Source organism: Coregonus clupeaformis, chromosome 13 (assembly GCF_020615455.1).
Source record: "Coregonus clupeaformis isolate EN_2021a chromosome 13, ASM2061545v1, whole genome shotgun sequence".
In the NCBI taxonomy this organism is placed as follows: Eukaryota; Metazoa; Chordata; class Actinopteri; order Salmoniformes; family Salmonidae; genus Coregonus; species Coregonus clupeaformis.
The window spans coordinates 54,836,245-54,862,546 of NC_059204.1; the positions used below are offsets into that span (position 1 = coordinate 54,836,245).

General features: G+C 44.2%; 1 protein-coding gene across 1 annotated transcript; it reads left to right on the top strand.

Annotated features, from left to right (window-relative positions):
• Positions 1 to 977: 977 nt before the first annotated feature.
• On the top strand, positions 978 to 25,946 carry guca1d (guanylate cyclase activator 1d). The gene is made up of 4 exons (XM_041894625.1): positions 978 to 2,091; positions 5,251 to 5,400; positions 24,089 to 24,176; positions 24,255 to 25,946. The coding sequence occupies exons 1-4, from the start codon at positions 1,897 to 1,899 to the stop codon at positions 24,377 to 24,379; spliced, it is 558 nt and encodes a 185-aa protein (XP_041750559.1). The 5' UTR covers positions 978 to 1,896; the 3' UTR covers positions 24,380 to 25,946.
• The last annotated feature ends 356 nt before the right edge of the window (positions 25,947 to 26,302 follow it).

Sequence of the window (26,302 nt, forward strand, 5' to 3'; positions counted from 1 at the left end):
TCTGGATCATCCAAATGCACTCTAGCAAACTTCAGACGGGCCTGGACATGTACTGGCTTAAGCAGGGGGACACGTCTGGCACTGCAGGATTTGAGTCCCTGGCGGCGTAGTGTGTTACTGATGGTAGGCTTTGTTACTTTGGTCCCAGCTCTCTGCAGGTCATTCACTAGGTCCCCCCGTGTGGTTCTGGGATTTTTGCTCACCGTTATTGTGATCATTTTGACCCCACGGGGTGAGATCTTGCGTGGAGCCCCAGATCGAGGGAGATTATCAGTGGTCTTGTATGTCTTCCATTTCCTAATAATTGCTCCCACAGTTGATTTCTTCAAACCAAGCTGCTTACCTATTGCAGATTCAGTCTTCCCAGCCTGGTGCAGGTCTACAATTTTGTTTCTGGTGTCCTTTGGCAGCTCTTTGGTCTTGGCCATAGTGGAGTTTGGAGTGTGACTGTTTGAGGTTGTGGACAGGTGTCTTTTATACTGATAACAAGTTCAAACAGGTGCCATTAATACAGGTAACGAGTGGAGGACAGAGGAGCCTCTTAAAGAAGAAGTTACAGGTCTGTGAGAGCCAGAAATCTTGCTTGTTTGTAGGTGACCAAATACTTATTTTCCACCATAATTTGCAAATAAATTCATAAAAAATCCTACAATGTGATTTTCTGGATTTTTTTTCTCTCAATGTGTCTGTCATAGTTGACGTGTACCTATGATGAAAATTACAGGCCTCTCTCATCTTTTTAAGTGGGAGAACTTGCACAATTGGTGGCTGACTAAATACTTTTTTTCCCCACTGTATATATATATATATATATATATATATATATATATATATATATATATATATATATATATATATATAAACATGGGTGATTGGAAGTGATGCAGACAATTACATTGATGGAAGTTACAATCTATCTGCAATATTAAGCTGATCTACCCCCCCAAAAAAAAAGAAAGAAAAAAAAAGTACAGATACTTGAGTGTTTCTGCCAGAAAGAAACTCTGCTGCAGGTTGTCGTGTTGGATTATATGGCCGTAGACATCAATGATACCAGAGAGTCCTATGGCAAGTCGACAGTGTCGCTCCAGAGCCTCCCAGCCCCACTCTCTGTACTTGGGGTCATGGGTCAGTCTCCACATGTAGATGTAGCTCTCCACGACCTCTGGTCTCAGGATGTAATGTCTTGTTTGCCTTCCTGTTATTATCTTGTCTGTTTGGTATGTAGAGACGGAAGGTCATGTCTCTGAGCAGAGCAGAGGGGAGCTTCTGTGTCCAGCTACTGTAGCTAGTTAGTTATATAATCACCTCCGTTTCAGTGCCAGTACCCCATCCTTCCCTGGCATGTCAAAGCCTAGCGGTGAATGGGTTGGTTATCTCATTAGGGTGTTATTTAAAGTGTTTCCCTCCTGTTCTGTGTCCTGCAGCAGCACTAAGAGGTTTAAAGAGTCCTACTCTCTGCCCTTCCTGATGTCCCATACTGTGCTGTACAGAGCCAGACTGGAGTGACTGATCGCAGCCAGGACACGGCTCCTCACGCAACATTGCAACATCTTCTCTACTCTTTTCTTCTGTCTCTTGGTTCTCTGAGGGACACAGAGCCAGGGAGTTGGACAGGGACTGCAGCTCCCTCAGTCCCCTAGCAACCTACCTTCTCTACAGGTGAACCTCAGGACCTCTGCATCCATCAGCTCTCCAGAACCCAACCTAATCCAGCAGAACTACCCCATCTCACCCAAAAGGGTGACAGCAGAGCCAGCCAGAGAAAACAGGCTCTACTCTACCTCTACAGGTCATTGATCTCAGCCCAGCTCTCCGGTAACCGGTACTCATACCTCAGAAGGCGAGAGGCTCCACAGACCGTCCCTCTTCTCAGCCCAGCGCCACCTCTCAGACATGGGGAACCATGGCTCTAACCTGGATGATATCCTGGCAGAGGATATGCACCACTGGTACAACAAGTTCATGAAGGAGTCTCCGTCAGGACTCATCACGCTATTCGAACTCAAGGGCATGCTGGGTCTGCGGGGGATGAACGAGAACGCTACCAGCTACGTGGACCAAGTCTTCTTCACCTTCGACATGGACGGGGTGAGATGGTCATAATGATGATGATGATGATAATGACGATGAAGAAGACACACATTTGTAGCGGGACTGGGAGTGACAGTGCATTAGGATGGTATTAAGCCGTTATAAGTAATGTATTTCAAGTGCATGTTGATGTGGGACCTCTATTGTGACATCATGTGACTTTTATTTTGATATGCTATTCTGTATGTTGGGAGAAGAGCAGGGGTAACTGGGTCAGTCTTGAGGTGGGAGTTACTGCAGCTGCCATGTTCTAAGCTCTTTATTATTTGTCTCTTTTGTCTCTCACTCAGTCTGCTTAGCTTCACTTCAGTAGCACACCGGAGGAGCTGCAGGTCTTACCCTGGTCCCAGATCTGTTTGGCATAACAATTCATGAAAAGGAGTGGGCATAAATAGACTAGCACTCAGGCTTGCAGGATCTTAGGTGTGCAAAAGTGTATTTCTGCAGACTGCACTATTGCGTTGGATGCAGAGGTGCAGTTGCTGTCATCAGCAGTTTTAATGCATTGGAGTGCATTGCATTTTCAATTGTAGACTAAAGCATGTGAGAGGTGGAAGATGGCAGAGCCACTTATAACACTAACATGCTTAGATATAGAGCTAAGAGCTGAACCATCAGCTGAGAGAACAACTGAAGGCAATAAACAACTTATTTGGTAGAAAATGGCCTATGTGGCATTGATATTAGACATAAACATTTATTCTAGAGTCAAAATTGACTACAAAGTGTAAATAGGATCATTTTGTCATAAAGTCAGTCTCGTCCAAACTGAGATTTGTGAGATTATTAAGAAAAAATCGTATGTCACAGAATGAAGAGTACCGTAACAGTTTTCCTTTGGTTGGATTTATTTCAATCCAGCCCACATGTCCACAACCCGATCGTTGAGTATAAATCATTTCAAATTCCTTTTTTTTTAACGGATAGTCAGGGGCACACTCAGACATAATTGACAAAAGAAGCATGGTGTTTAGTGAGTCCTCCAGATCAGAGGCAGTAGGGATGACCAGGGATGTTCTCTTGATAAATGTGTGAATTGGACCATTTCCTGTCCTGCTAAGCATTCAAAATGTAACAAGTACTTTTGAGGATTAGGGAAAATGTATGGAGTAAAAAGTAAATTATTTTCTTTGGGAATGTAGTGAAGTAAAAGTTGTCTAAAATATAAATAGTAAAGTACAGATACCCCCAAAAACTACTTAAGTAGTACTTTAAGGTATGTTTACTTAAGTACTTTACACCACTGCAAATATGTTTGTGCTTTTGCCTACTCCATTGTCATTGCCAAACAAAATGATTGGCATGACAATTCCCAGCCTGGCCTCAGAGCCATACGAAATATACTTTACATATTTCTGAGCACCTCCAAGAGGTATGATACCTACTAATGGTCTCGTTACTTTAGGCAGAAACGCAAGTAGGGAGGTTGGTTAGGGAGAGTGGCTAATCTTTTAGCCAGGTACATTTCTATTGCAAAGAATCCTTCAGAACTAACCTGCTTCATCCGGGGTAGACTAACCCATTTAGCTTGATTTAAATGACTGATCCGCGTGTTGAGGACTGACTAAATCAGATTCCCTCCCTCTTGCAAAGATTGCGTCATCATCCCCTTAATTTGAGGAAGACAACTGATTCATTATTTTATTAATCAAATATTTTTGTGTTAAAAAAGGCTAATGTTAAAATATATCACATTACACAACGACAGAATGTCTTTTAAACGTCATGCAATGTAACACTTTTGTATGACTACTAACAAAAAATATATCGATATGAGTGGGAAAAAAGGTGCACACCAAAGACGGCATTAATGATAAGTAATAAAATAAAGACCCTATTTCTAAAAGCAAATTTGACACCATAGCCTCGTGAATTTGCAAGATAACTATTCATTTTTGCACAACTGAAATGTGTCACTGACTAGCCCATGGATTGATGTTTCAGCATTGTATGAATGAAGACTTCGGTGTTCGACTAGCCATGTGCGACATGCATGCGCAGTTATAAGCCTGCTAGAGTTAGCTGCAGGCAGACGAGAAATATCCACTGTCGTAGTACGGGTGTGAAGCTGGTTAGTTTTAGAAAACCCTGAGTAGATCTAGCTTGCTTCATAGGATACCCCTCTGGGCTCAGAGTAAGATGTATAATACTATACATCCTCGAAGACGTATGATACATTACTTAATCCAATTCGTATGCTATTGTATGACCGGGTAAGACATAAAATGATACTATACGTTATAATTCGTATGATAATGTACTACCGATATTCCATTCATAATGTAACCTAACGTAATATATCATTCTAAAAGGAGTGTTACAGATTTACATACAGAATAATATGAATTGTCCTGAGACCACGTTGCAATTCCGTAACGAGTTGGCAAGAGAGCAGAAAAAGACTGGCACCCAGGCAAGTGGAGTAGAATGTGTGACACAAAAACTGTTGAGTAGACGTAGGAGATTGCGATCTTTACATTTGCGTGCTGAGGGAGTGACACAGCTCTAACGTTATCACAGAAAGCTAATCACCTTAACTACCAATGTACTGTAGGATATCTGGGGATCATACCGGACTACGGTTAACTGACCTACAGTACGCTGACTGTGGAAGAGTAGTAAAGTACACACAGCAGAGATGTTTTTTTTTCAGTTTACATCGTCCAGACCAGACTAGACATGTTGGTATGATAAACCGTGTGGGATTCCTCCTTCAGGGGTTGTTCCCACCGGGTGAGTGATCTAAGTGTGCGGTTCTCTTAAGCGTGTCATTAGCTAAATCGCTTAGTTGGCACGGGCTCAAGAGAAAGCCTCTTACAGAGGAGAGAGCTTTAGTGGTGGTACTGTCGTCAGGGGTGGGTTGGGGACGGTTGTACTGACCAAGACGGATAGGACACCAACCTAGGACAGGTAAACTAGGTTAAACTTTATGGTGCATCCACATTAAGACCATGTGTCCAGATACATATTTACATATATGGAACTGTATGTATCTAAATAAATGTAGCTACAGCAGATGGGATATATTAAATCAAAATATATTATTCTGTGCACTGAGGAGCAATTGTTTTGACAAAATGGCTGCAATGGCATGCAAAATTATTGTTGTTTGTACCATTTCTTCACCCTTTCTCTCTCTCTCTTTCTCTGTTTTAGGACGGGTACATAGATTTTGTGGAGTACATCGCAGCCATCAGTCTGATGCTAAAGGGAGAAATCAACCAGAAACTCAAGTGGTACTTCAAATTGTTTGACCAGGACGGCAACGGGAAAATCGACAAGGACGAGTTGGAGACAATATTCACGGTAATATAGGCGGTCAACACATCTAAAGCGGTCAACTCTTATGCTAATTGACTAAATAACTTAGGTACAGGAGAGGTATTTGTAGGAAGCCTGCCAGGATCTTTTACCATCCTCGCATCAACACTATGAAACCTACTGTATGCATGACTAGACCAAGCTGCAAGAGGCTTAGTTTAGCCTTAGTTGACTTCAAGACAGGGTGACATCACCATGCAAGGCTAATGCTATTATATCAGGGCTTCTAAACATGAATCAACATCATGTCAAAAAACATCAGGTTGGTGACTTCCCATGACATAAAAAGTAATGGTTCAGTTAATAACTTCTTGGAAAAAGTTGAATGGCATCCAATCTAATCCTCTAATGTTAATTTGAAACGGTCAAAATAGAAGGCATCAAGGGAGATTAATTTAAAGAAGTAGGTTGGATTGAACTTGAAATTGGACGAAACAAGGCCACTTTAATCTGTGGAGATGAGCTCACCTAATCCCTCCCTCACACAGAGACCGACAGGAAGGAACTCCCATGCTGGGACCTCATTGGTGGAATGACCTAATTGGTGGTGACCTCATTGCATTTGTGGTGTGACCATAGAGTTAGAAGTGATAGAAAGGAAAAAGGTACAAAGCCCCTCAGACCATTGATTATATACTGAACAAAAATATAAACTCAAAATGTAAACTGTTAGTCCCATGTTTCATGAGCTGAAATAAAAGATCCCTGAAATGTTCCATATGCACAAAATGGTTATTTCTCTCAAATTTTGTGCACAAATTTGTTTACATCCCTGTTAGTGATAATTTCTCCTTTGCCAACATAATCCATCCACCTGACAGGTGTGGCATATCAAGAAGCTGATTAAACAGCATGATCATTACACAGGTGCACCTTGTGCTGGGGACAATAAAAGGCCACTTTAAAATGTCACAGATGTCTCAAGTTTTGAGGGAGCGTGCAATTGGCATGCTGACTGCAGGAAAGTCCACCAGAGCTGTTGCCAGATAATGTAATGTTCATTTCTCTACCATAAGCCACCTCCAAAGTAGTTTTAGAGAATTTGGTAGTACGTCCAACCGGCCTCAAAATCGCAGACCAGCGGCAGGGACTGGGAGACTAGTCAGGATCGTGGGAAAGACGAACGGAGCAAAGTACAGAGAGAACCTTGATGAAAATCTGCTCAGGACCTCAGACTGGGGCGAAGGTTCACCTTCCAACAGGACAACGACCCTAAGCACACAGCCAAGACAACGCAGGAGTGGCTTCGGGACAATTCTCTGAATGTCCTTGAGTGGCCCAGCCAGAGCTCGGACTTGAACGCGATCGAACATCTCTGGAGAGACCTGAAAATAGCTGTTCAGCGACTCTCCCCATCCAACCTGACATAGCTAGAGAGGATCTGCAGAGAAGAATGGGAGAAACTCCCCAAATACAGGTGTGACAAGCTTTTTAGCATCATACTCAAAAAGACTTGAGGCTGTAATCGCTGCCGAAGATGCTTCAACAACGTACTGAGTAAAGGGTCTGATATTTCAGTTTTTTATTTTACAGTGGGGAAAAAATGATTTAGTCAGCCACCAATTGTGCAAGTTCTCCCACTTCAAAAGATGAGAGAGGCCTGTAATTTTCATCATAGGTACACGTCAACTATGACAGACAAAATGAGAAATAAAAATCCAGAAAATCACATTGTAGGATTTTTAATGAATTTATTTGCAAATTATGGTGGAAAATAAGTATTTGGTCAATAACAAAAGTTTCTCAATACTTTGTTATATACCCTTTGTTGGCAATGACACAGGTCAAACGTTTTCTGTAAGTCTTCACAAGGTTTTCACACACTGTTGCTGGTATTTTGGCCCATTCCTCCATGCAGATCTCCTCTAGAGCAGTGATGTTTTGGGGCTGTAGCTGGGCAACACGGACTTTCAACTCCTTCCAAAGATTTTCTATGGGGTTGAGATCTGAAGACTGGCTAGGCCACTCCAGGACCTTGAAATGCTTCTTACGAAGCCACTCCTTCGTTGCCCGGGCGGTGTGTTTGGGATCATTGTCATGCTGAAAGACCCAGCCACGTTTCATCTTCAATGCCCTTGCTGATGGAAGGAGGTTTTCACTCAAAATCTCACGATACATGGCCCCATTCATTCTTTCCTTTACACGGATCAGTCGTCCTGGTCCCTTTGCAGAAAAACAGCCCCAAAGCATGATGTTTCCACCCCCATGCTTCACAGTAGGTATGGTGTTCTTTGGATGCAACTCAGCATTCTTTGTCCTCCAAACACGACTGAGTTGAGTTTTTACCAAAAAGTTCTATTTTGGTTTCATCTGACCATATGACATTCTCCCAATCCTCTTCTGGATCATCCAAATGCACTCTAGCAAACTTCAGACGGGCCTGGACATGTACTGGCTTAAGCAGGGGGACACGCCTGGCACTGCAGGATTTGAGTCCCTGGCGGCGTAGTGTGTTACTGATGGTAGGCTTTGTTACTTTGGTCCCAGCTCTGCAGGTCATTCACTAGGTCCCCCCGTGTGGTTCTGGGATTTTTGCTCACCGTTCTTGTGATCATTTTGACCCCACGGGGTGAGATCTTGCGTGGAGCCCCAGATCGAGGGAGATTATCAGTGGTCTTGTATGTCTTCCATTTCCTAATAATTGCTCCCACAGTTGATTTCTTCAAACCAAGCTGCTTACCTATTGCAGATTCAGTCTTCCCAGCCTGGTGCAGGTCTACAATTTTGTTTCTGGTGTCCTTTGACAGCTCTTTGGTCTTGGTCATAGGGGAGTTTGGAGTGTGACTGTTTGAGGTTGTGGACAGGTGTCTTTTATACAGATAACAAGTTCAAACAGGTGCCATTAATACAGGTAACGAGTGGAGGACAGAGGAGCCTCTTAAAGAAGAAGTTACAGGTCTGTGAGAGCCAGAAATCTTGCTTGTTTGTACGTGACCAAATACTTATTTTCCACCATCATTTGCAAATAAATTCATTAAAAATCCTACAATGGGATTTTCTGGAGAAAAAAAATCTCAATTTGTCTGTCATAGTTGACGTGTACCTATGATGAAAATTACAGGCCTCTCTCATCTTTTTAAGTGGGAGAACTTGCACAATTGGTGGCTGACTAAATACTTTTTTCCCCCACTGTAAATACATTTGCAAAAATAATATATAATATAATAAAACATTTTTTTTTTTTACTGCAACCGCCAACCATAGGAGGATTCAGGAGCCCGCTCTCAATGAGTGTAGACAGCCTGCTGCTGCCGCTCTGCTAATCATCAGATGGGTGTAGGAAAGGAGTTAGGGGGCCCTGCCTTGATTGGGTAACTGATTAATAATACAAAACTGCATAATAAATAAATGTGACTGGTCAATTGTGTGAGTCAGGGGCTGAGCCCAAGATAAAAAAATATATAATTACGTAAATGTTTTTATTATTATAATTGTTATCCATCTACAGGAGCCCGCTCTCAATTTTCAAAATACACCAGAGAGCATAATTTAGCCAAAGAGGATCAATAGTTTATAAAAAAATAACTGTGGATTAAGTTTAATCAAAAGCACATTCAGCCATCTGCCAAAATAAAGGAAACACCAACATAAAGTGTCTTAAAAGGGTGTTTTGCCACCACGAGCTGCCAGAACAGCTTTAATGTGCTTTGGCATAGATTCTACAAGTGGACCTACAGTGAGGGAAAAAAGTATTTGATCCCCTGCTGATTTTGTACGTTTGCCCACTGACAAAGAAATTATTAGTCTATAATTTTAATGGTAGGTTGATTTGAACAGTGAGAGACAGAATAACAACAAAGAAATACAGAAAAACGGATGTAAAAAATGTTATAAATTGATTTGCATTTTAATTAGGGAAATAAGTATTTGACCCCCTCTCAATCAGAAAGATTTCTGGCTCCCAGGTGTCTTTTATACAGGTAACGAGCTGAGATTAGGAGCACACTCTTAAAGGGAGTGCTCCTAATCTCTGCTTGTCACCTGTATAAAAGACACCTGTCCACAGAAGCAATCAATCAATCAGATTCCAAACTCTCCACCATGGCCAAGACCAAAGAGCTCTCCAAGGATGTCAGGGACAAGATTGTAGACCTACACAAGGCTGGAATGGGCTATAAGACCATCGCCAAGCAGCTTGGTGAGAAGGTGACAACAGTTGGTGCGATTATTCGGAAATGGAAGAAACACAAAATAACTGTCAATCTCCCTCGGCCTGGGGCTACATGCAAGATCTCACCTCGTGGAGTTGCAATGATCATGAGAACGGTGAGGAATCAGCCCAGAACTACACGGGAGGATCTTGTCAATGATCTCAAGGCAGCTGGGACCATAGTCACCAAGAAAACAATTGGTAACACACTACGCCGTGAAGGACTGAAATCCTGCAGCGCCCGCAAGGTCCCCCTGCTCAAGAAAGCACATATACAGGCCCGTCTGAAGTTTGCCAATGAACATCTGAATGATTCAGAGGAGAACTGGGTGAAAGTGTTGTGGTCAGATGAGACCAAAATCGAGCTCTTTGGCATCAACTCAACTCGCCGTGTTTGGAGGAGGAGGAATGCTGCCTATGACCCCAAGAACACCATCCCCACAGTTTGGAATCTGATTGATTGGGGCCTCCTGTAGCTCAGTTGGTAGAGCATGGCGCTTGCAACGCCAGGGTTGTGGGTTCGATTCCCATGGGGGGCCAGTATGAAAAATTTATTCACTAACTGTAAGTCGCTCTGGATAAGAGTGTCTGCTAAATGTCAAACATGGAGGTGGAAACATTATGCTTTGGGGGTGTTTTTCTGCTAAGGGGACAGGACAACTTCACCGCATCAAAGGGACGATGGACGGGGCCATGTACCCTCAGCCAGGGCATTGAAAATGGGTCGTGATGGGTATTCCAGCATGACAATGACCCAAAACACACGGCCAAGGCAACAAAGGAGTGGCTCAAGAAGAAGCACATTAAGGTCCTGGAGTGGCCTAGCCAGTCTCCAGACCTTAATTCCATAGAAAATCTGTGGAGGGAGCTGAAGGTTCGAGTTGCCAAACGTCAGCCTCAAAACCTTAATGACTTGGAGAAGATCTGCAAAGAGGAGTGGGACAAAATCCCTCCTGAGATGTGTGCAAACCTGGTGGCCAACTACAAGAAACGTCTGACCTCTGTGATTGCCAACAAGGGTTTTGCCACCAAGTACTAAGTCATGTTTTGCAGAGGGGTCAAATACTTATTTCCCTCATTAAAATGCAAATCAATTTCTAACATTTTTGACATGCGTTTTTCTGGATTTTTGTTGTTGTTATTCTGTCTCTCACTGTTCAAATAAACCTACCATTAAAATTATAGACTGATCATGTCTTTGTCAGTGGGCAAATGTACAAAATCAGCAGGGGATCAAATACTTTTTTGCCTCACTGTAGGTATTTGTAGTTGTCCACATACTCTAGGTCAGACCCGTCGAGAGTAGTGATTCTAGTCGGGTGGGCGGGTGCCAGCAGCGTTCGATTGAAGAGCATGCATTTAGTTTTACTAGTGTTTAAGAGCAGTTGGAGGCTACGGAAGGAGTGTTGTATGGCATTGAAGCTCGTTTGGAGGTTTGGGGGGGCATGGGCAAGTTGCAGCGGAGGGTGCAGAGCTGGTGGCCAGGGTAGTGGTAGCCTGGTGGAAAGCATGGCCAGCTGTAGCAAAATGCTTGTAGAAATTCTCGATTATTGTAGATTTATCGGTGGTGATAGTGTTTCCTAGCCTCAGTGCAGTGGGCAGCTGGGAGGAGGTGCTCTTATTCTCTTTACAGTGTCCCAAAACTTTTTGGAGTTAGTGCTACAGGATGCACATTTCTGTTTGAAAAAGCTAGCCTTTGCTTTCCTAACTGCTTGTGTATATTGGTTCCTAACTTCCCTGAAAAGTTGCATATCGCGGGGGCTATTCGATGCTAATGCAGTACGCCACAGGATGTTTTTGTGCTGGTCAAGGGCAGTCAAATCTGAGGAGAACCAGGGGCTATATACAGTGGGGGAAAAAAGTATTTAGTCAGCCACCAATTGTGCAAGTTCTCCCACTTAAAAAGATGAGAGAGGCCTGTAATTTTCATCATAGGTACACGTCAACTATGACAGACAAAATGAGAAAAAATAATCCATAAAATCACATTGTAGGATTTTTAATGAATTTATTTGCAAATTATGGTGGAAAATAAGTATTTGGTCAATAACAAAAGTTTCTCAATACTTTGTTATATACCCTTTGTTGGCAATGACACAGGTCAAACGTTTTCTGTAAGTCTTCACAAGGTTTTCACACACTGTTGCTGGTATTTTGGCCCATTCCTCCATGCAGATCTCCTCTAGAGCAGTGATGTTTTGGGGCTGTCGCTGGGCAACACAGACTTTCAACTCCCTCCAAAGATTTTCTATGGGGTTGAGATCTGGAGACTGGCTAGGCCACTCCAGGACCTTGAAATGCTTCTTACGAAGCCACTCCTTCGTTGACCGGGCGGTGTGTTTGGGATCATTGTCATGCTGAAAGACCCAGCCACGTTTCATCTTCAATGCCCTTGCTGATGGAAGGAGGTTTTCACTCAAAATCTCACGATACATGGCCCCATTCATTCTTTCCTTTACACGGATCAGTCGTCCTGGTCCCTTTGCAGAAAAACAGCCCCAAAGCATGATGTTTCCACCCCCATGCTTCACAGTAGGTATGGTGTTCTTTGGATGCAACTCAGCATTCTTTGTCCTCCAAACACAACGAGTTGAGTTTTTACCAAAAAGTTATATTTTGGTTTCATCTGACCATATGACATTCTCCCAATCCTCTTCTGGATCATCCAAATGCACTCTAGCAAACTTCAGACGGGCCTGGACATGTACTGGCTTAAGCAGGGGGACACGTCTGGCACTGCAGGATTTGAGTCCCTGGCGGCGTAGTGTGTTACTGATGGTAGGCTTTGTTACTTTGGTCCCAGCTCTCTGCAGGTCATTCACTAAGTCCCCCCGTGTGGTTCTGGGATTTTTGCTCACCGTTCTTGTGATCATTTTGACCCCACGGGGTGAGATCTTGCATTGAGCCCCAGATCGAGGGAGATTATCAGTGGTCTTGTATGTCTTCCATTTCCTAATAATTGCTCCCACAGTTGATTTCTTCAAACCAAGCTGCTTACCTATTGCAGATTCAGTCTTCCCAGCCTGGTGCAGGTCTACAATTTTGTTTCTGGTGTCCTTTGACAGCTCTTTGGTCTTAGCCATAGTGGAGTTTGGAGTGTGACTGTTTGAGGTTGTGGACAGGTGTCTTTTATACTGATAACAAGTTCAAACAGGTGCCATTAATACAGGTAACGAGTGGAGGACAGAGGAGCCTCTTAAAGAAGAAGTTACAGGTCTGTGAGAGCCAGAAATCTTGCTTGTTTGTAGGTGACCAAATACTTATTTTCCACCATAATTTGCAAATACATTCATTAAAAATCCTACAATGTGATTTTCTGGATTTTTTTCCCTCAATTTGTCTGTCATAGTTGACGTGTACCTATGATGAAAATGACAGGCCTCTCTCATCTTTTTAAGTGGGAGAACTTGCACAATTGGTGGCTGACTAAATACTTTTTTTCCCCACTGTATGTTCTTAGTTCTGATTTTTTTTTTAATGGGGCATGCTTATTTAAGATTGAGAGGAAAGCACTTTTAAAGAACAACCAGGCATCCTCTACTGATGGACTGAGATCGATATCCATCCAGGACACCTGGGCCAGGTGAATTAGGAAGGCCTGCTCGCTAAAGTGTTTTAGGGGCCGTTTGACAGTGATGAGGGGTGGTCGTTTGACCGCTGACCCGTTACGGACGCAGGCAATAAGGCAGTGATCGCTGAGATCCTGGTTGAAGACAGCGGAGGTGTATTTAGAGGGTAAGTTAGTCAGGATGATATCTATGAGGGTGCCCATGTTTACGGATTTAGGGTTGTACCTGGTAGGTTCCTTGATAATTTGTGTGAGATTCAGGGCATCTAGTTTGGATTGTAGGATGGCTGGGGTATTAAGCATATCCCAGTTTAGGTCACCAAGTTGTACGAACTCTGAGGATAGATGGGGGGCAATCAATTCACATATGGTGTCCAGGGCACAGCTGGGGGCTGAGAGGGGGCTGTAGCAAGCGGCAATAGTGAGAGACTTATTTCTGGAAAGGTGGATTTTTAGAAGTAGAAGCTCAAACTGTTTGGGCACAGACCTGGATAGTATGATAGAGCTCTGCAGGCTATCTCTACAGTAGATTGCAACTCCACCCCCTTTGGCAGTTCTATCTAGATGGAAAATGTTGTAGTTGGGGATGGACATTTCTGAATTTTTGGTGGCCTTCCTAAGCCAGGATTCAGACACTGCTAGAACATCAGGGTTGGCGGAGTGTGCTAACGCAGTGAATAACTCAAACTTAGGGAGGATGCTTCTGATGTTAACGTGCAGAAAACCAATGCTTTTGATGATTTCCGGGTGTTGTAGAATAGATTCAGGGCATTATGTACAGAAAAGGATATGGAAGGATATGAGTACAGTGGAGGTAAACCTAAGCATTGGGTAACAATGAAAGAGAGAGCATCACTGGAGGCACCGATTGAGCCGGTCTCGGCATGTATGGGGGGTGGAACAAAGGAACTATTTGAGGCAGTTTGAGAGGGACTTGGGGTTCTACAGTGAAATTGTATAATAAGAACTAACTGGAACAGCAATAGGCAAGGCATATTGACATGGGAGAGAGGCATAAAGCAATCACAGGTGTTATTAGAGAGAGCTAAGACAACAACTGGTAATGGCGATGAAAGTTTGGGCTGAGGCTAAACAGATAAACAGGACAGGGTACCGTGTAAAGGAACAGTCCAGCAGGCATCAGCTGTGCAGCTGAGTGATCATAAGGTCCAGTGAACAGCAATATGTGAGTCCGAGAGCAGTTCGAATTGGTGCTACAGCACAGCGAGCAAGAAGCATGGCTGCTGTTGTTTGCGTGTGCTAGCGGGCCGGGGTTAGCAGATGGATCTTCGTGGCCGTCGCAACGGGAAGCCTGTTGAAACCACAGACGATTACGTCTGCAGACCAGTCGTGATGGATCAGCGGGGCTCCGTGTCGACTCTAGGAGGTCCCGTCCGGTTGACAGAGAGGTAGATAGCCGGGAGATGTGCCTGACTCGAGGCTAGCTCAAGGCTGATTAGCAAACAACAACATCCATTTGGTTGTAGCTACTAGTTGCGATGATCCGGTGTTAAAGGTCCAGTAATTCAGTGATTCCGGCAGAAAATCCGATATGTTCTGGGTCGATACCTGGCTACATCTCCTTTCCAACAGACACTGGGAGACAAATGTACCTTTCAGCAGGACAATTACCTAAAACACAAGGTAAATATACTCTGGAGTTGCTTACCAAGACGACATTGAGTGTTCCTGAGTGGCCGAGTTACAGTTTTGACTTAAATCGGCTTGAAAATCTATAGCAAGACTTGAAAATGGCTGTCTAGCAATGATCAACAACCAATTTTAAAAAGAATAATATGCAAATATTGTACAATCCAGGTGTGCAAAGCTCTTAGAGACTTACCCAGAAAGACTCAAAGCTGTAATCGCTGCCAAAGGGGCTTCTAACATGTATTGACTCAGGGGTTTGAATACTTACGTAAAGGAGATATTTCTGTATTTCATTTTCAATAAGCAAACATAAAAAAAAACATGTTTTCACTTGGGGTATTGTGTGTCGATGGGTGATACAACAAAAATCTATTTAATCAATTTTGAATTCAGGCAGTAACACAACAAAGTGGAATAAATCAAGCGGTATGAATGCTTTCTGAATTCTTTCCATTAGATTATGTGTTTTTATAAAATTAAGCAAAAATAAATACATGTATGATAAAATCTGGAAACCTTGACCATCTTGAGGAGTGTGACATTCCCAACAAACATAATTGTGTTATGTACACTGAGTGCTCTTTCAGAGGGTGAATGGGCAAGACAAAAGATGTAAGTGCCTTTAAAAGGGGTATGTAGTACTTGCCAGGCGCACCGGTTTGTGTCAAGAACTGCAACGCTGCTGGGTTTTTCACGCTCAACAGTTTCCTGTGTGTATCAAGAATGGTCCACCACCTAATGGACATCCAGCCAATTTAACACAACTGGGGGAAACATTGGAGTCAACATGGGCCAGCATCCCTGAGGAACGCTTTCAACACCTTGTAGTCCATGCCCGACAAATTGATTCTGTTCTGAGGGCCAAAGGGGGTGCACCTCAATAATTTATCAAAGATAAAATAAAGAATTGTCTTGGATATAATGTTTAATGTATTTTAAATGTTGTTCATCGTGATCAATGGCTCTATTCAAACTGTACAGCCGAAGTGTTACAGATTCCACTGTAGAAATGTAAAGGTCATTTCCGATTGAGCCGACATAAGCAGTAGGGGTGTGCCGATAAATGCCGGTAAAGCCTATACCTGAAGTGCGCATTACTCCGCTATCACTCAGATCACATCGTTATGTTCCTTCACACATTGTTCAAAGGTAAACGACCTCGACAGATGAAAATGCACATTAGGGCTATTTACTTATTCCTATTCAATTATCAACTAAATATGCTAATACAGTAAATAGACTAATGCATGGCTGGCTACTACTGCCTGCATTTATTCCATACACCGATTGAGATGAAGGTAGGATAATTCGCTTGCCCCGTATATTGTTTCACTTTAGAGAGGAGTAAAACTTCTCTCCTGACACTGTCTACATTTGTCATTTTATTTTCTAATGATCTGTAGCTCGATAAACATGCCTGTGCGAGAATAAATAAAAATAGCAAGAAGCATGGGCATGGATCGCGACATAACAACAGACGTCATCAGCAATGGAATAATTATACGGAAAGACAAAGTAGGCCTACTAAACAACGCCAAGTAGACAGACTAAAACAACCATATGGCCTCAGCAAAGTCTACAGAAAATAACTAGGTTGAACAACAATGACTAGCAACTTGAATCCCTCCACAGCCTCATAGAGGATCTAGATACATGTTCTAACCTCTCTGGATTACAACCAAATTATGATAAATGTACTATATTACGTATTGGATCACTAAAAAATACAATTTTTACATTACCATGTAGTTTAACAATAAAATGGTCTGATGGTGATGTGGATATACTCAGAATACATATCCCAAATGAATCCCAATAAATTTTTATAGAAAGTTAGCAAAAATAGATAAGATCTTGCTACCATGGAAAGGTAAATACCTGTCAATGTGTGGAAAAATCACACGGATTAACTATTTAGTATTATCCCAGTTTACCTATTTGCTTATGGTCTTGCCTACGCCTAGCGAACAGTTTTTTAAATTATGTGAGAAAAAAATATTCCATTTTATTTGGAACGGCAAGCCAGACAAAATTAAACGGCCCTATTTATATAATGAATATGAATTCGGAGGACAGAAATGATTAAATAGTAAAGCATTAGACCTATCACTAAAAGCTTCAGTCATATATAAGTTATGCTTGAATCCGAACTGGTTCTCTAGCAAATGAGTAAGATTGTCTCACCAAATGTTCAAGAATGGCCCTTTTCCCTTTATTCAGATTACAACCTCTCACTTTCAGTTATTGGAAAAGGAAATAATCTCCCAAATATCACTATTTCTAAAACAAGCCATAGAAAGTTGGTTGCAATTTCAATTTAATCCTCCAGAAACGACAGAACAAATAATGCAACAAATATTGTGGTTAAACTCAAATATACTAATTGATTAAAAAAAAAACTTTTTTTTACAAAATGTTTAAAAAAGGTATAATCTTCGTAAACGATATCATCGGTAGGACTGGTGGAGTTATGTCGCACATGCAGCTAACAAAAATCATATGGAAATGTCTGCTCTACCCAAAATGTCAACCAAATAATTGCAGCATTACCGCAAAAATGGAAGAGGAAAGTGGAAGGGAGAAAAAGTAAGGAACTTGTCTGTCGGCCTTGCATTAAAGAACATAATTGGTTAAAGAAAACTGTGATAATATAAAAGTATACCAGTTCCATTTAAGGACCAAAGGATTGACAGCCGTCCCATATAGATTGCAAAATAGTCGGGAAGAGATTTATGACGTACCGATTCCATGGCATAGTGTTTATGAACTGATACACAAAACGACGCCGGATTCAAAACGTATAATTTTTCAATTTAAATTACTATATACAATTCTTGCTACCAATATAATGTTATTTAAATGGGGGATACAATCTTCCCAGCTCTGCAGATTTTGCTGCGAAGAGACAGAATCATTAGATCATTTGTTTTGGTACTGTCCATTTGTAGCTTGTTTTTGGACACAGGTCCAGGAATGGCTAAAGGATTGCAATATTTACCTGGAGCTAACCCTGCAGATAGCACTACTGGGTGATCTGAAAAGTCATAGTCAATCGATCAATAACATAATAATACTATTAGCAAAAAAATGTATTTTCAATTCACAATCTGTAGAAACAATGAGAATAGAAAGGTTCAGAACTTTTGTAGAACATCACAGTACAGTTGAAAAATATATGGCAAATAGAAATCCAATATGGATGGTGTTAAGAGATAGATAAGTGGTGTTTAATGGAGTTGAAGGATGGAACTAATAACAACTAACAACAACTAATAACAACAAGATAACTAATAATGTAGGCATGCTGTGTCCATGATAAGTGTATGGGTTGTGGGTTGAGAGCTTTTGTGAAAGAGCACTGTTGGAAGGATATGGCATATAGAAGCAAACCGGATGGACATCATGAAAATGATTGGAGAGGTTGAGGGTAGAGGAAGTTCAGGAGTAAAAACAAACTAAATAGAATTATTGTAAAATTGACTGTGTCCATAAAATGTATATAGTATGTATGGGCTGGAAGTAGAGGCTTAGGCGTTATTGTTCACTAGTTTACTCCGATTAGGGAAGGGGTGATGGGGTTGGAAAGTAATAAAGGTAAATATATTTACAAAAAAGGATATGTATGTATGTGTCACGGTCGTCTGAAGAAGCGGACCAATACGCAGCGCGTGGAGTGAACATGATGACTTTATTTAATAAAGCAACCCCGAAAAACAACAAATGACGATAGTGAAGTCCTCTGTAACACTGACAGAAACATGGAACAAAAACCCACAATACCCACGAGAAAACACACAGTATAAATATGGCTCCCAATCAGAGATAACGAGCCGACAGCTGTCACTCGTTACCTCCGATTGGGAGTCACCTGAATAATCACGAACAATCACCACACATAGAAATGAAACAACCAGAATACCCAACATAGAAATACACCCAAACAAGGAAAATGAACAACCCTGGCTCAATAATAAAGTCCATGGAGCCAGAGTGTCACAGTACCCACCCTAAAGGTGCGCACTCCGGGCGCACCAGCATACAGTCTAGGGAGGGTCTGGGTGGGCGTCTGTCCATGGTGGCGGTTCTGGTCCAGGTCGTGGTCCCCACCCCACCTTAGTCACTATCCGCTTCCGTAGCCCCCTCCACATGACCACCCCCAACTAAACCCACCTGGATTAAGGGGCGGCACCGGACTAAGGGGCAGCACCGGACTTAGAGGCAGCACCGGACTAAGGGGCAGCACCGGACTAAGGGGCAGCACCGGGCTAAGGGGCAGCACCGGGCTAAGGGGCAGCACCGGGCTAAGGGGCAGCACCGGACTAAGGGGCAGCACCGGACTAAGGGGCAGCACCGGGCTAAGGGACAGTACCTGACTAGCTGGCGGATCCTGGCTGGCTGGCTCAGGCGGATCCTGGCTGGACGGCTCTGGTGGATCCTGGCTGGCGGAAGGCTCTGGCTGATCCTGTCTGGCAGAAGGCTCTGGCTGATCCTGTCTGGCAGAAGGCTCTGGCTGATCCTGTCTGGCAGAAGGCTCTGGCTGATCCTGTCTGGCAGAAGGCTCTGGCTGATCCTGTCTGGCAGAAGGCTCTGGCTGATCCTGTCTGGCGGAAGGCTCTGGCTGATCCTGTCTGGCGGAAGGCTCTGGCTGATCCTGTCTGGCGGAAGGCTCTGGCTGATCCTGTCTGGCGGAAGGCTCTGGCTGATCCTGTCTGGCGGAAGGCTCTGGCTGATCCTGTCTGGCGGAAGGCTCTGGCTGATCCTGTCTGGCGGAAGGCTCTGGCTGATCCTGTCTGGCGGAAGGCTCTGGCTGATCCTGTCTGGCGGAAGGCTCTGGCTGATCCTGTCTGGCGGAAGGCTCTGGCTGATCCTGTCTGGCGGAGAGCTCTAGCGGCTCCGGGTCTGGCGGGACGGCTCTGAAGGCTCATGGCAGACGGGCGGCTTTGCAGGCTCAGTACAGACGGGCAGTTCAGACGGCGTTGGGCAGACGGACAGTTCAGACGGCGTTGGGCAGACGGGCAGTTCAGACGGCGTTGGGCAGACGGGCAGTTCAGACGGCGTTGGGCAGACGGACAGTTCAGGCGCCGTTGGGCAGACGGGCAGTTCAGGCGCCGTTGGGCAGACGGGCAGTTCAGGCGCCGTTGGGCAGACGGGCAGTTCAGACGGCGTTGGGCAGACGGACAGTTCAGACGGCGTTGGGCAGACGGCAGACTCTGGCCGTCTGAGGCGCACCGTAGGCCTGGTGCGTGGTGCCGGAACTGGAGTTACCGGGCTGAGGACACGCATCTCAGGGCTAGTGCGGGGAGAAGCAACAGGGCATGCTTGGCCCTGGGGGACGCACCGTAGGCCTGGTGCGTGGTGCCGGAACTGGAGGTACCGGGCTGAGGACACGCATCTCAGGGCTAGTGCGGGAAGCAGCAACAGGGCATGCTTGGCCCTGGGGACGCACCGTAGGCCTGATGCGTGGTGCCGGAACTGGAGGTACCGGGCTGAGGACACGCATCTCAGGGCTAGTGCGGGAAGCAGCAACAGGGCATGCTTGGCCCTGGGGACGCACATAAGGGCTAGTGCGGAGAGCCGGAACAGGGCATGCTGGACCCTGGGGACTCACATTAAGCCTAGTGCGGAGAGCAGCAACAGGACGCACAGGACTCGGGAGACACACAGGAGGCTTGGGGGCGTGGTGTAGGCACTGGTGGGAAAGGGCTGGCGACGCGCACCGTATCCCTGGTGCGAGTGGCCGGAACAGGCCGGGCTGGGCTGGCGAAGCGCACCGTATCCCTGGTGCGAGTGGCCGGAACAGGCCGGGCCGGGCTGGCGAGCGCACCGTATCCTTGGTGCGAGGGGTCGTAACAGGCCGGACCGTACTGGAGGCACACACCACTGGCTCTACCCCGGGAACTGGAACGGGCCGGACCGGACTGGATACACACCTCAGTCTCTCACGCCGTGCCTCTACATCTCCTTTCCCTACTTTGGCCAGTGACCCCCGTAACCTGGTTGCCTCTTGAATTCGCCCCTTCTCTGCCTCCGTTAGCCCCGTCGTCCAAGCCATGTGCCCCCCCAAAAACTTTTTGGGGGTTGCCTCTCGTCCTTCCAACGATGATGGCCCTGCTGACGCCCGTTGCTCCTCTCTCGCCAGGGCCTTGATCTTCCCCCAAGGTCCCTTGCCCCCGAGCATGTCCTCCCAGGACCACGATTTGCCCACCTGGGCCATCGCCAGCCTCTCGAGCTCCTTACCAGGCGCTTCCTCCCATGTCCAGCTGTCTTGCTCCTGGACACGCTGCTTGGTCCTTCTATGGTGGGTTTTTCTGTCACGGTCGTCTGAAGAAGCGGATCAATACGCAGCGCGTGGAGTGAACATGATGACTTTATTTAATAAAGCAACCCCGAAAAACAACAAATGACGATAGTGAAGTCCTCTGTAACACTGACAGAAACATGGAACAAAAACCCACAATACCCACGAGAAAACACACAGTATAAATATGGCTCCCAATCAGAGATAACGAGCCGACAGCTGTCACTCGTTACCTCCGATTGGGAGTCACCTGAATAATCACGAACAATCACCACACATAGAAATGAAACAACCAGAATACCCAACATAGAAATACACCCAAACAAGGAAAATGAACAACCCTGGCTCAATAATAAAGTCCATGGAGCCAGAGTGTCACAGTATGTATGTGTATATATATATATATATATATATATATACAGTGGGGAGAACAAGTATTTGATACACTGCCGATTTTGAAGGTTTTCCTACTTACAAAGCATGTAGAGGTCTGTAATTTTTATCATAGGTACACTTCAACTGTGAGGGACGGAATCTAAAACAAAAATTGTATGATTTTTAAGTAATTAATTTGCATTTTATTGCATGACATAAGTATTTGATCACCTACCAACCAGTAAGAATCCAGAAAATCACATTGTAGGATTTTTAATGAATATATTTGCAAATTATGGTGGAAAATGGTGGAGTATTTGGTCACCTACAAACAAGCAAGATTTCTGGCTCTCACAGACCTGTAACTTCTTCTTTAAGAGGCTCCTCTGTCCTCCACTCGTTACCTGTATTAATGGCACCTGTTTGAACTTGTCATCAGTATAAAAGACACCTGTCCACAACCTCAAACAGTCACACTCCAAACTCCACTATGGCCAAGACCAAAGAGCTGTCAAAGGACACCAGAAACAAAATTGTAGACATGCACCAGGCTGGGAAGACTGAATCTGCAATAGGTAAGCAGCTTGGTTTGAAGAAATCAACTGTGGGAGCAATTATTAGGAAATGGAAGACATACAAGACCACTGATAATCTCCCTTGATCTGGGGCTCCACGCAAGATCTCACCCCGTGGGGTCAAAATGATCACAAGAACGGTGAGCAAAAATCCCAGAACCACACGGGGGGACCTAGTGAATGACCTGCAGAGAGCTGGGACCAAAGTAACAAAGCCTACCATCAGTAACACACTACGCCGCCAGGGACTCAAATCCTGCAGTGCCAGACGTGTCCCCCTGCTTAAGCCAGTACATGTCCAGGCCCGTCTGAAGTTTGCTAGAGTGCATTTGGATGATCCAGAAGAGGATTGGGAGAATGTCATATGGTCAGATGAAACCAAAATAGAACTTTTTGGTAAAAACTCAACTCGTCGTGTTTGGAGGACAAAGAATGCTGAGTTGCATCCAAAGAACACCATACCTACTGTGAAGCATGGGGGCTGTTTTTGGGGCTGTTTTTCTGCAAAGGGACCAGGACGACTGATCCGTGTAAAGGAAAGAATGAATGGGGCCATGTATCGTGAGATTTTGATTGAAAACCTCCTTCCATCAGCAAGGGCATTGAAGATGAAACGTGGCTGGGTCTTTCAGCATGACAATGATCCCAAACACACCGCCCGGGCAACGAAGGAGTGGCTTCGTAAGAAGCATTTCAAGGTCCTGGAGTGGCCTAGCCAGTCTCCAGATCTCAACCCCATAGAAAATCTTTGGAGGGAGTTGAAAGTCCGTGTTGCCCAGCGACAGCCCCAAAACATCACTGCTCTAGAGGAGATCTGCATGGATGAATGGGCCAAAATACCAGCAACAGTGTGTGAAAACCTTGTGAAGACTTACAGAAAACGTTTGACCTGTGTCATTGCCAACAAAGGGAATATAACAAAGTATTGAGAAACTTTTGTTATTGACCAAATACTTATTTTCCACCATAATTTGCAAATAAATTCATAAAAAATCCTACAATGTGATTTTCTGGATTTTTTTTTCTCATTTTGTCTGTCATAGTTGACGTGTACCTATGATGAAAATTACAGGCCTCTCTCATCTTTTTAAGTGGGAGAACTTGCACAATTGGTGGCTGACTAAATACTTTTTTTCCCCACTTTATATATGTATGTATATATATTTGCGAGAATAAAAAAAACATATGGGGATTGGAAGTGATGCAGACAATTACATTGATGGAAGTTGCAATATTAAAGCTGATCTACCCCCTAAAAAAAATTACATAAAATAAAATATTAAATGAACAACAAAAAAACAATGACTAGCAACGGATTCTGATTCATACATGATGTTTGGAGAAAGGGGGACTTGTGCCCTGAGACGAGTGACTGTGGTAAATGATAGCAGACAGATAGCGGCGTGTTCTAATCCAATCGTTGCAGTAGGCTCAACCGATACCCTGCCCGTTTCTTTACAGACAGAAGAACTAGCCAATAGTAGTTTAGAGCACAGGCGCTTGCTTCACACTGTTTGAGTGAAAGAGAGGTGTGTGTGTGATGGCAGCTGAAAATAGCTTTTTTCAGATCACAGATAATTACAAAACATACTTGTCATAATCATATTCCAAAAATTCTCCATATCCGTTACTATACTCGTTTTGTCCAAGGACTCGGCACACCCCTAACAAGCAGCGCTTACCGTGAATGCAGTCTCCTGCTGTAAAGCTGAATTTCCACGATTGAATTTCCGCGGATTGAATAGAGCCCCTAGTGATTGCAAAATCTATGATGATGGTGGAATGTTTTTAAAGACAAACTAACTCTTTGTTTTGCTAGCCTTTTCCAATATATATTTGTGGTTGTAATAGTTTTTTAGGCAATATGTTCTTTTGATTTATGCATTTGCAGTTTTTAGGATAACACATTGTTTTGTTGAATTTTGAAAATGCATTTACAGTTTTGCAAAATTCCACAGATTTCTGTGTCTTGTGTCAACTGTTTTGAAAATCGACAACATTGTTTCAAGAATTGCATTCAAGCAATTAAGAAATGTTTCTCTCTCTCTCGCTCTCAGGCAGTCCAGGACATCACGCGGAACCAGGATGTCACCCCAGGGGATATTGTGTCACTCATATTCGAGAAGGTCGACGTCAACGGAGAGGGTAAGAACTCACCACCTGTCTGTCTTCCTGGAGGTTATTATGAGTTGACCCCTGACCTGTCCCCTTCTCCCCCCACAGGTGAGCTGACCCTAGAGGAGTTCATCGAGGGGGCGAAGGGTCACAACGACATCATGGAGATGCTGAAGAAGATGATGGACCTCACGCCCGTACTCATCATCATCGTCCAAGGAATAGTAGTCTGAGAGAGACCACCGCCGTAGCCACCCTGTGCACCTGAGAGAGACGACAGAAACACTTAAGTCCCATCACAAACATTTACCCCACAAACTAATAATTGTGAGATTTGCCTGCACAACGGACCTGAGGGAATGTGTTTCCTTATGAAACAAGACTGTTGTTCCCCAATGAGGGTTCTACGTCACACAGCCAGGTCTGGGGGTGGAGACAATGTAGTCCGTGCGTAATGGACCCCAGGAAGAGGAGCAGCTAACGGGGTTCCGAATAACTAATGAATAAATAGTCCCAGACTGCAGAGGACTCAGGCATCCGGTCCTGTACTGCAGCCCACTAACCACCCACAGATGAAGGGATGGATGAAGGGAGGAAGACATTGAGAGACCCTTCTTCAACACCATCACAACAAACAAACTGAATGAAACAGGACATTTAAAGGGACAGCTGTGGAAAGCGGTAAAGGTACCATCTTCACATTCTACATGTTTGTGTTTGCTCTGACCACTCAGCCAGATGGACACTTGGATTCTGAGAGAGAGAGAGAGAATTCTCTATTATAAATCATCACTATAGGGCCAGGCGTTTTCCTGACCGTGTGACCAACACAAGGAGATGCTTTGGGCTTTAGTTATAGGCTATGTTCAGGAGTCAGGTCACATGTTCAGGAGTCAGGTCACATGGTCAGGAAAAGGTCTTGTCTCTAATAATCTCCTCTGTAGGTAAGATCACAAACAGGCACGTGCATAGATAGAGCCCCTAGGGGTTCTGAAGTGCCTGCCCTTTTTACCTCGTATGGAAAAGGTGCCCTTTGGATTGGTGGAATTACTTTGTTCTTTTTCCCCCCAGGCCTTTTCCCCTCGTTTGACACTAGGAGAGCCGAGAGCGTCATGTTGACATTTTTAATTACTCTGCCATTTTGAAAGTCACGCCCCCTCCCCCCGTCCTTTACTTTTCCTTAATAAGTCTATATAACACAGAATCTTAATATCACAAACAGAATTTGTGTTATGAGCGGTTTTACGAGGACATTTTTTCTCCCTGCCCCTCATTCACCACCAGTCATTCACAGTCAGTCTGCCTGCCCAGCTGATGGCTCATCGAAACTGCACCTAAACTATATCGAAACTAATTTCACACATTTAATAATAGAGTTAGCCTAAATTGACAATTGTCTGATGGGTGACAATATTATTAATTGTCAAATTGTATAAGAAGAGATGGGCACAGCTTGGAATTGACACAGAGGCAGGGAGCGCCAAAAAGTCACTTTTTCAAATCCTCCTGCAGAGTCACATGCAGGTAAGACGTTTTGATTTATATATAGTATCAGAAAGAGCAGATTCTGCAGTTTCTTATACAATTACGTTTGTCAAATAATGCTGAAAATGTACATACACCGTTTATTAGGTACACCCATCTAGTACGGGTCGGACCCCCCTTTGCCTTCAGAATAGCCTGAATTCTTCGGGGAATGAATACTACAAGTCGGAAAATTTCCAAGGGATGTTGATCCATGCTGACGCGATGGCATCACGCAGTTGCTGTAGATTGGACGGTGGTATACCACCACCAGCCTGTACCATTGACACCAGGCAGGATGAGTCCATGGACTCATGCTGCTTACGCCAAATCCTGACTCTGCCATCAGCATGACACAACAGGAACCGGGATTCGTCAGACCAGGCAATGTTTTTCAACTCCTCAATTGTTCAGTGTTGGTGATCATGTACCCAATGAGCCGCTTCTTCTTGTTTTTAGCTGATAGGAGTGGAACCTGGTGTGGTCGTCTGCTGCAATAGCCCATCCGTGACAAGGACCGACGAGTTGTGCATTCCGAGATACCGTTCTGCACACCACTGTTGTACTGCACCGTTATTTGCCTGTTTGTGGCCCGCCTGTTAACTTGCATGATTCTTTCCATTCTCCTTCGA